General features: G+C 33.4%; 1 protein-coding gene across 5 annotated transcripts in view; it reads left to right on the top strand.

The window, feature by feature from the left end:
* The first annotated feature begins 200 nt into the window (after nt 1-200).
* Nucleotides 201-11792, top strand: part of PTPRC (protein tyrosine phosphatase receptor type C) — a 126619-nt gene continuing 115027 nt past the window's right edge. For all 5 annotated transcript variants that reach the window (XM_045982416.1, XM_045982420.1, XM_045982419.1 and 2 more), the window contains exons 1-2: nt 201-294; nt 376-491. In XM_045982416.1, the coding sequence (XP_045838372.1) occupies nt 419-491 (73 nt within the window). In that variant the 5' untranslated portion in view covers nt 201-294; nt 376-418. The remainder of the gene's footprint in view (nt 295-375; nt 492-11792) is intronic.

The raw sequence follows: 11792 nt of genomic DNA, 5'->3' as shown, positions 1-11792 counted from the left end.
TGTAAGGGAGTACTATTTAAAGATTTAGAAAACATCTTCCTTGAAGGAAAAAATCTTTGAAAAGGCCTACTAACTTGGTCTAATTACTTGAATTAAGGAAGTAAGATACTTTTGCACTGACTTTGAACAACTTTCTTGACTTCCTGCAAAGAGGATTCTTGACAGTATTTTTGGAGAAGTTAGTAAAACCGATTCTGACATCACTACCTAGCAGTTTCTGTAGCTACCAGAGTGGTTTGTTCTAGGGTAACAGAGGAGGAAATTGCTCCCTCTGTGATAAGACAACAGCAAAGAGTATGCATTCATTTCTTTTATTTTTGACTCAGTTTCACAAAGAAAACCTTTTGCAGAGATAACTATTATTTTGCCTTTCAGAAGGACGCATGCTGTTTCATAGGAATACAGCTGAATTCCAGATATGACCATGTACTTGTGGCTTAAACTTTGGGCATTTGCCTTTGCCTTTCTGGATGCAGGAGTGTTTGTTACCGGTAAGTACAAGTATGTTAATATATTCTTAGTAATATATTTTTTTCCTTATGGAGAGACATGGGTTTGAAGTAGACATAAAAATAAGTTAAGTGTTGGTGATTGGAAATGAGGAAGCTCACTCTAAAATGATCAAGGCTACTGTAGTTCAGAGAGACAAGTCTTGCTATGTGACAGAATACATTGTTACTGTTTAAAAAAGCATAAATGTTTTGGGGAAAAATCACAATTTAAAAGAAACGTTGTCTATCCATATCTTTGTTTACAAACTATTCAAGGATATTACAAAAGCAATGTTGTTACTTAACCCTCAAATACGTGAATATAAGTTTATGAAAGTCTGAGGAAATCTTAATGACAAAGTAAGTGAATTTTCATCCTTTAAACAAAAAATGATTTTTTTAAAGTCATAATATGGCTTTGGCTGCATGTAAGCCACTCTTCTTTTTTGAACTGGAGTTTGCTTCCTCAAAATTTAATTACTACTGAAATAGCTTTATTAAATACTTAGCTATATGATAGCTTAAAATAATACACTTGGGAATTTACAAAATATTAATTTTATGCATTCTTAGCACAGAATGTATTTTAAAACAAGTTTTTGGTTTCCTCCTAATAGTTTTAATGGTCATTCGCTTCAGAAATTTTTACAGGGCCACCGCCCTTCCTGGGTGTGGGTAAATATTAGAGCCTTGATGAGATTAAAAATGCTTAAACTCTTAAAAGTCATGCAAATGCTGTATTCTATAAGAAAATGTAATGGGGAATCTCAAGTACTCATTTAATTTGAAGATCTTGGCATATTTGTTATCTATTTAATGGACATTTATTGAATAGTTTCGGTTTGGGTTATGAGTGCATTTCGGTTGATTCTTAAATGTAACTAATAAATTGATATTTAATATTACTCCTTATGATGTAGTATCTAAAAGCTGTTATTAATTATTGAAAGGATATTGAAAATGGCATTTTTGTAGACATTTCAAATAAGTTTTTAAAAAAGGGAAAAATTTTTTTTAAAAGTGTCGTTTACTGGAAGTCACTCTGAAATCTGTTTTTGAGTTTCCACCACTCTTTCCTCTAAAAGGCAGGGTAGTAGCTACCTCTAGAGCTTGCTACATTGTCAGTTGATATTTTGTGTAACCAAGAAGAGTGGAAAGCTGTGTAAGATACTGTTTTGTTTTTAATTTCAAAGATGGGTTAAAATTTGTTTATAGAGAAACAGTATTTTGTCTTAATACAGAAACTGTTTTTCAAGTTACCTTTTCTCTAAAGTTAGTTATCATGACCAAGACCAAATTATAATGAATAATGATTTTAATCAGGTGATAATATGTGTATTATCATAAATCAGAGTGAATATTCATTAAAAATTTCCACTTAAGAACTGTTGCAAAGCATTTTTAAATAAGCACAAACACTGAACTATTTTGTAGGACACAGAACAAATCACCATAAAAATTTCAACTCACTCTATTAAGGATTTTTACCATAAGAAATTTCTTTCAATTTATGATCAAAATAAAAGTATAAAATTATCCAGGAATGTTTAAATCAATTGTGCTGAACAATTTGTCCTAAATAAATGCATAGATATACAAAGATTTATTTTGAACGATCAAGTTTTTCTGCACTTGTTTGCACAAATATCAAGAGCTAATACTTTTTCTAAAAGGCATTGAAATGTATACATATTTTCGGGGGAAAAAACCACGAGAATCTAATTATCTGTGTCTGCAAACCTTATTTAACATCTAAATATAATTATCTGTGTCTGCAAATCTTACATACCATCCTTTTAAGTTCTGAGAGTCATTTTGTGATTCAATGTATGATTTGGGAAGTTATTAATCTTTTAAATTATATATAGTTCCTTATTAACAACTAATGAGTTTGATTTGTATGCTTGATTTTAATGTGTTACAACTGAGTTCAGTGAGCTTAGGAAGTATGCTCAAATTTATATTGTGTACTCTAAGGGAATAAAAAACCAGAGCCAAATGTAGAGAGACATCAATTAACAGATAAATATGTGCACAACTCAGATGTGTTATTTAATACCTAAAATACAAATACTGGCAAGGCAAATGAAGCTTTGCCATGGCAAGAATGCTGGGTCGGGTTTTACAAAAGTTTGTAATCTCTTTGCTCTATGCCTCTTTGCCATGATAACTGGAAAACTTTGTTGAACATTTCTAAATAATTCTAGGGAATGATGATGTTTTTATAATTCAGGTAGAGATGAGTGTTTTCTGACTCTAAAAAAGGTATAAAGCTAGGCAAATCTATCAGTCTATAACATACCAGCTAGGGTATATGAGTTATATATATATGTGAGTTATGAGTCATAACAGTTTAGATTCATTTCCTGCTCATAATTCTCCATTTTCCCAGCTACATTAAAACAAATATTTCACATTATAAACATGTATTATGCTTGCACATCTCAGACTTTCAGTGCAAATTATGAATTGAATTTAATAAGCAACCTTACTAAGTTCTAAATACTCCACAATTTAGAGATTTAGGGATGTGAACATTATTTTTTATGAACTTTGTACAAGAATTTTTTTTTATAAAAATCTGCCTGTGATCCTTATCATTGCTAGAATTTGAAATGTATTTTTTTGATGGGGGGAGGGAAAGGGTAAGGTGGACTTAGGGGTCTGTCTTTCCTTTTCCTATCTTGTTCTATATAAGTAAGTAGAAGGGCAGTGTGGTTAGCTTGAGCTAGGTCTTTTCTCTGTTCTGGGGTACTTATATACTGATATACGAACACATATTCTAATGTTTATCTGTGAATCATAAAATACACACATACACATATCTACTTATCTATCTTCTGGTTCTTCATATTTGTCTACTTTTAAACACTGGGGTTTTATGGGCTTTAATCCTTGGCCAGTTTTATTCTTGTTTTCTGTGCTCAGAGTTCGATATCATTACCTGCTAAGTATTGATGATCCTGATTTCCCATCTCTAGACTCATTCCTCTGAGGGGCAAAAAAAAAAAAAAAAAAAAAAGGAAAAGAAAAAGAAAAAAATCTGAAATATATTTAAATGCTCCTCAAATCTTATAATTTTATTTTTTAATAATCTCTAAAATCTTTTCCCCCTTCTTCATCTGCATTGACATCACCTTAATTCATGCCTTTATCACTTTTTGCTTGGAGTATTATAGTTTCCTAATCCTAATCTATCTGCAGTCTCATCCATTTCTTCCTATACTCTACACCTTAAAAGTATAAAATGAAAGGAAGAAAAAGCCCTCTGATATCTTACTGTCTTTGGTATACATGCTAAACTCCTCGTCAGAGCAGCTGATTGCAGTGAACTAGGAGCTGGGCCTGGACTTGGGCCTGGAGCTGGGCAGAGAGTGTTTTGTCTTTTTTTTGTATGATTCATTAACCCACAGGATGCAGTTTCAACACTCTGTTTCACTCATCTACACTTCCTCAGGACCTGGAAGGCTCTGTGCAAGTCCTATTTCCTCTTGAATGTTTTCTTCGGTCACTCATGCCACAAAATCTCTCTACTGAAATTGTACTTGATTTGCCAACTTTCCATGACATTTTTTCACATACTGTTTCAATTTTATTGTTGGTGGTGGTATTAGTATTATTATTTACCAATCAGTGATTATAATTACTTCCATTGTAACCGGTGTGTAAGCACAAACTATGTCTTATGCCTTTTTCTGTATCATCTGTACCTGATTTCTTACAAGACACTAAAAAAGTTATGGATGTTTTTTGAAAAGACCAAAGATTATAATAATGAAGGAAAAAGAGGAAGAATACAAAAAAAAAAAAAATTCCAAAACAAAGGATCAAGGAAGAGAGAAATGAGCAAAAAAAAAAAAAAAAAAAAAAAAATAGCAAGTGGAAGGATAGAGGGAGTTAGACAATGTCATCAAGGTTAAATAAAATCATTGGGATCTGGATTTTTATAGGTTTTGATTTTAAAAATTTAAAATAATTTTAAATTTAAAATTTAAAAATTTTATTTATTATTATTATTTTGCTATTTCCTTCATTCATCTCCCTATTTTCCCTCTTATCTGGAAGACCTTCCTGATTTCTTAAAAATCCATAGTTCAAGATTGTTATTCCTAAATACTTCTTGGCCTACTCTTGGACATTTTTACTAATGGCATTTCATTTGGTGGGTTAATTTTGTTCTTCGGATAGAGATGACTGTAGGAAGAGAAGTAAGGAATCAGGTGGGAGAGGAGATAGTTATCTACCATGGGGACAAAAACCCATAGAGTCAGGTCCAGTCCTTGCACACAGAGTCATGGACCCTGGTAGTGTTGTGGGACTGCTTTCAAGGGCTCACTCTATGCACTGCATTCTGGGCACACAAAAAAGTTTGTTGGGAGTTTGGGCATCATTTCTTACTAAGATAACATGAAAATGAATTTCAGTTTGAGTAGGTAAAAAGCAGAGATTTATAATTAGGTCGATTAATTTTGTAGGTGAAAGCACAGTGTTAACACACACAGCTTTCTGATCAGATCATGTATATGTAAGTCATCTTGGGCCAGAGAAAGAAATTTGTCATCACCGAACACCTTTGATCTTTTTCAGTCATCTTATACATTTATGGGAATATTTTCACAGGAGAAAATTGGAATGGAAATTGAACTTAATCTCAATTTAAACTTAATTTCAGTCTAGTCTTAATATCTGTGTCAGTATTAGATACCCAACTCTATACTATTTGCCTATCATTAAAGGATTAGTGCTATAATTTTATATACATAAAGATAATACTCTGTAGGGAAGGATGAAATGAAAAAATGAAATATTGCAAGCTATTCATTTAGCCATATGATGTGATATCTATTTCTACATAATACTGAACTATATAGGCATATTTGTATACAAGGCCATAACCAATATTTAGATGAGAAATATCTAATCATTGCTTAAAATTTTTAATTTGCATTCATTTTTATATGTCCAGGTGCTACCTCAATTTCAGTCTGTTAAGAGTCTCGGCATGACTACTGTAAGCAGAGTATTGTGGGTTCAGGAATAACAATGAAAACAGGAAAAGACAAAGAAACAGAACTTTGGCATAAATAGACATAAAGTTGGTGTTAGTGAACTACATAAGCACCTTCCATTTGCGTTCATATCTTTAACTGATTGACCTCTGAAAAAATAATTAGTAAGATTATCAATGCTTTTATTAGATTCTTTTTTTTAAAGATTTTATTTATTTATTTGACAGACAGAGATCACAAGTAGGCAGAGGGCCAGGTGGAGAGAGGAGGAAGCAGGCTCCCTGCTGACCAGAGAGCCCGATGCGATGTGGAGCTCCATCCCAGGACCCTGGGATCATGACCTGAGCCGAAGGCAGAGACTCCAACCCACTGAGCCACCCAGGCGCCCCTTTTATTAGATTCTTTACTGAAGACCCACTCAAACAACTTTAACACCTTCCATGGTGCTTAGCTGTATATACAGTATTTAAAGATTTAGCATTTATTTCCTACTAAAAATAAGCCACAAATATCTGAAATGAAAAAGTTATTTTACTAAAACTTCAATTTCTCCTACATATACTGCATGTGCAATAAAGTTATAACTACATGCAATGATATTCCAGTGAAAATGATTGCCATTCATATATTTAAAAAATTACTTCATACCCAAATGGGAACAACTGCAGGAAAATCATCAGCCCTCAAAAAAGGTGATCTGCTAGTAGTGGAGCACAAATCAAGAACTAAGGGCAACTCAGCATCAACACATACGTATTAGAAAATGAACAGCTACTGATGTGCTAGAAGAAACTCGGCATTGTGAATATTAGTAAGAATTAATTGTCCTGATAGTCATGGAAAATAGATTAGAGAATCCTATATAAATAATAATGATGTTAAGAGATGATAGCAAAGGGATGAAATCATGGCAATAAAGTGTGGTTACCATATTTTAAATATCTCCATTTAAAGGAAAAAACCCAGTAATTTGTTTAGTGATAAAAGCATCACTAAGCATCATAGGAAAGGAGGTAGGTACCATTCTGTGTTGGAGATGGCATTTAGATCGAGAAGCATTTTAAAAATTGAATTCGATGAATTGTATGATCTCAATTCAAATCACTTTCCATCTCTGATACACAGTGTCTTCATCTATAAAGTGCTATAAGCATTGAGAATATTTGTGAAATGCTTTGAAAACTATGAGATGTCCTGCAGCGTTACCTCTTGTATTTACATGATCCCATAAAATCACAGCAGTAGCTATTTATTATTGACACGGGATTCCAAATTACATCTCTTCGCTTGAGTGGCTCGGAGGAGATACAGTTTAAGGCTATGAGGTAAAGGAATAAACCCTTAGAGATCTTTGAATTCTTTGAACTTTCCATCCCGTGTTAGGGATTTTTCTGGCTACTCTGGATGTCACCTCTTAAATAGTTTGTAATCCAACTTTTTGCTAGAGATTCTTAAGTTTTCTTATTGTGACCATGTCCTGCAATTTTGCCTCCCTTCAATCCCTAGTGTGTTCTTACCTACTTCTACTAGGATAATCTCTGTAAAAGGCGAAACTTACCTTTGTATAATCTTCGTTCAGAGGCTCCCTATTGGATAGAGGATATACTGATCCCATGATTTTGATCCCAAGGATGTTTAAGAAAATAAGCATTTCATTAGAATATACCTATATTTATGAGTTTTCCTTGAGAACTGCTTTCACAGAAAACAAAACAAAACAAACTCATTAAGCGAAACTAATTCCCTGAGCATTTTTTATATAACCTGATTAAATCATTACCAATTTTTTCATTAAAAGAATTTTACTGAACTAATGTTCAATAGCATGACTTTTCATTCAATTTTTATAATTAATATTAAATTCATGAATCAATTTTTTAAATACACATCCCATTTTACTGATTATAGACTTTGCCTCTGATAATTTTCCTTTATGGTTATGATATTTCTACGTGAATTTTTTTTGGTCAAATAATACAGATCTAAATTTCCTAAAAAGGTTTTAATTCTTCTATTTAGCCAGAAACAGCATTATTTCTGCACAGTTTTAGCCATTGCTTCTTTCTTTCTTTTTCTTTTTTTTATTTACACTTCAATATGACACAAAATGTAATTGATCTCCTGTATTTACCTCCATCAAATCTTAAGTTGTGCAGTATTAGACAATTTCAAATTTATATTGCGCTGATATATCTATCATTAACAATCATTTTGTGATTGAGAGCTCCATTTTAAGATTTCAAGTGTTTTGATTATTTCTCGAGTAACCAGTGGAAACTTCAGAAATACTTACGAGACTGCTATATAGTCTAGAATCGCATTTTAACTCATTCATTTGTGAAGCATTCTTCTTATTAGCTTACACACCTTATGCCGACTGCTTACTGATTGGTACAGCAAAAGTCAGAGAGATTAATTAATGTTTTCAATATGCATAGTAGGTGAGATCCAAATAAGGTGTCAAGTCGTCTTAACTTTTGTCTCTGCATTTAGGAAAAAAAAAGCTATTAGCATGGTGCACATAGATTTAATTTAATCCCGCCAGATTTTTATAGCTTCATCTGTAACTTTGTGACATGTACTATACAGTTGACCCTTAAACAATGGAGATTAGAGAGACTGATGCCCTACACAGCCAAAAGTCTATGTATAACTTTTGATTCCCCCAGAATTTAACTACTAATAGTCTACCATTGACCGTAAGACTTCCTGATAACATAAAAAGTTGATTAATACATATTTTGTATATCATAGTATTATATATTGTATTCTTGTGATAAAGTAAACTCAAGAAAAGAAATGTTAAGAAAATCATAAGGAAAAAAAATCGGTAATACTGTATTTATCAGAAAAAGTCCACATCAGAAGTAGACCTACACAGTTCAAACCAGTGTTGTTCAAAGGTCAACGGCATACTCCTGTTGTAACTTGCATTTTCCTAAAAATATAATGTGTTCTTTTCTTTAAACTGCTGACCAGGCTGTTTCTTCTTCCCTCCACTTTTTTTTTTTTTAATGGGCAAATTATAATGCTCTTTAAACTTTAGTTCTAGGGTCACTTCCAATGGGCAGCCCTCTTGCATGTTCCCTTTCGCACCTTCCAATCCTTTCACACCTGGGCAGGTGTTCGTCTGCTGTGATGATCCCATGAATAACCCTCTTGGAGATCTCTTTATCAGGCTTTCTCTCATATAGCTGGTGAGCTTGTGTAGATCATCATTGGGTCTCTGCTTATTTATCAGTGAGTCCCTGCAGGTCCTTGAACCTTGTTTGCTAAATGAATGGATAGGTGACATCAGTATAATCTAACCCTGTATGAAGAAAGCACTTAACAACCCACAAAAACAATTTTAAACTGTCCTTTTGTTGTCATTATTACAGTATTTATAGTAAAGTTTTTACATGATGAAAAAGTTCAGGAAGTAGAAGGAGGAAAAAATTGCTTAAAATCCTTGCTCACCCTTTTTCTTTCCCCCTTGTCTTCTATCTCTGTTTTGATCATGTTCTGTGTGTAAAATGATTAAGTGCTATTTGTAGAATTGCATATTGCATTTTTTTCTCTAAGTAAACCATGATTATTCTAGGCAACTTGAGAAACACAGAAATGAGTAAATAGAAAAAAATCTCACAGATTCTCAAAATTCATCACTAAAAACTTTCTGAATATTTTATTTCACCAGTCTAGCTAAATCTGTTTATTTACTCATTCATTAATTCATATCATGAACAAATATTTTATGAGTACTTTCCCTGTACCTTCAGCTGGGAATGCCATATTCAATGCCCAGCCTTGGGAAGTCTATACTCTCAATGTGGCAGTGGCTGCTTGGAGATGGGGTTTTAAATCTTCCAACTTCTCCATAAGCTTTCTCCTCAAACTAATAACATACCTTGCAACAGATGATTCATTGTTTTCTCAATCTTTACAAATTATAGATTAAAAAATTATTATTTAGAATCTGCATACAATACACTCTTTAAATAAAAATTCTGTTCTTACCAGACAATAGGCCCTGTTTTAACTAGATTTCTTCTGTGGGCTTTCAGTTATAGAAGTTCTGAATCTGCCACTGAGTTGTGCAGGTTATTATTAGATATTTAATAAATAAAGGTTGTAGATGTGAAGACAAACTAGACGAAAGTCCCAATTCTCTGTGGTTTGTTTGCTTTGTGATTTAGTCTGAAAATAAAAGCTTTATTTGGAGAGATATGTTAAAGCATACACATGTGCACAGCATGCAAATAAACCCTTAAATTATTTTGGTGATCTTTCATAACAGTTTTCCAAGGTTATCAGCTAATAAGGGCTGATATTTCATCCTGAGGCAGTCTGATTCTTGGTCCATTCTTTTTCGAAAGGGTTACTCAGATTTCTTTGTGGTTAGCCTAGTGACCAGGTAATTTAGGACTTGACTATTTGATGGTAGGCAAATCCCACCAAGACTGCAGGGTGGTTGGTAGTGTCTCAGAGGTCATTTGTGTGAAACATACATTTCAGCTCCATGCAGTTTATTTAGCTAGATAGGTAAAACCCTGGGCACCCAGCCACTTCAATATCTTTAGCAAGATCTAAGTCACCTAAGATTTTGTCTCTTATTAAAAAACAAAAGACATCTTTGATTAATTTGTATTTACTATGAATGTTGAAGCTGCATTAATAATACAAAAGTAATGTTGCCATCATCTTGAAATGGAGCTTAAGAAGGTACACCACTGAGTCTGTCTGCAGGTGAGTGATATGATGGGAAGAATGGATTTTCCCCAAACTAATTTGTTTTTTATATTACATAAAGTGAAAGCCATTGAATAATTTACCAAAGTATCTAGAATTTTTTTGTTTTTGAAGTGCAAGGGAAGTAACTTGACCTTTGTTAAACACTTTGATCATGGAAAACACATGAGGTTCTCATCTTATTCCAGGAAGTGTAGACACCAGATAAGCTTTCTATGGTTATCCAAGAGACATATTAAATGAATCTGGTAGAGCTGTCTTATAGTTTTCTACTCCAGGGACAGGTTGGCTAAAACTCAAGGGAGAGGAAAGAATAAAAAAATATGTTTATTGTTTGGTTACTGTGATAAATGTGGGCTGTTAATGAAATAACTTAGGTCAAGTATTCTACCTTGAATTCTTAGACTTAGGTTTCCAAATCCCCTTTTTAGTTTCTAACTTAAGATTTTTAACTTATGCCCTAATAAGTCCTGAGTCTTTCTATTTTTTTAATGACCATGTTTTTATTTCTGAATTTACTGATGGAAGCTTTAGGTATGTTCAAAGTACATAGTGGTTAAGAAAAATTAATTAAGCAGAAGATACCAGTTCAAAGCACTGACTGTGGGAGGGAGTGATGATATGTAGGAGGTAGATAAGTGAAAGAAAAGGGCCAGGGAGCTGATGAAAATAATTTAAAGAAATAATACTAAAAATATTGGATTCGAACCAGCTCTGACCTTTAATGTGCTTAAGAAATCAGTCTTGAAATGTTGCCTGGATTCCATTCTGAGCTGTCCAGTTAGAAACATTACCTTTTAAATCCTCAGTGTCTTTATCTGTACAATGGGAACAATAGCAGTAGCTATTAAATGAGATAATTTACTCATTGATTCAGCCATTTTTAAAATAGAATTCCTATTATGTGCTAGGAATTATTCTACGTGCTGACATAGTGGTAAATAAAACAGAAAAGGTACCAACTTTCAAGGAGCTTAATCTTAGTAAAAGAGATAACGAAACCAAGTAAATAACTGAGAAAGTTTCAGATATTGATAAGTGCTGTGAAATAAAACAGTGTGACATGATAGAGACAGGCCAAATTGGGGGGTGACAGGCCTTTTAGACAGTGATCAAAGAAGGCCTCTTAGAAGTAGTGTCATTGGGCTACTGATATTGGGTGATGAGAGTTGTAAAGACTTTTGTAAAGAAGAACTGACAGGTGCAAAGGTTCTTCAGAAAAAGCAAAAACTTAGTGGGTTCAAAGCAAGGAAAGGAGGTCAGGTGTTTGCAGTATGGTGGGTAAAGGCTGAGTGGTTTGTGGTGAAGCTGGAGAGATATGTAGAAGGGGCAGGTCCTACAGGGCCTTGTTGGAAATGGAAAGAATTTGGATTTTTACCTGAAGCATAAAGAGAATAAGCTATTTGGAAGTTTTAAGTGGAGAATGAGCTAATCTTATATCCATGTTAAAGAGACTATTCTGGCTTCTGTGAGAATAGATTAGAAGTGAGTTATAACCTGGAGGCAAGTTAGGAGTCAGTTGAATTGGTGGAAAGGAGAAAAGGGGTGGTATCTGGACTAG

This window comes from Meles meles, chromosome 17 (assembly GCF_922984935.1).
Source record: "Meles meles chromosome 17, mMelMel3.1 paternal haplotype, whole genome shotgun sequence".
In the NCBI taxonomy this organism is placed as follows: Eukaryota; Metazoa; Chordata; class Mammalia; order Carnivora; family Mustelidae; genus Meles; species Meles meles.
Note: the sequence above shows the minus strand (reverse complement) of the source record. Positions and strands in the feature narration are given on the sequence as shown.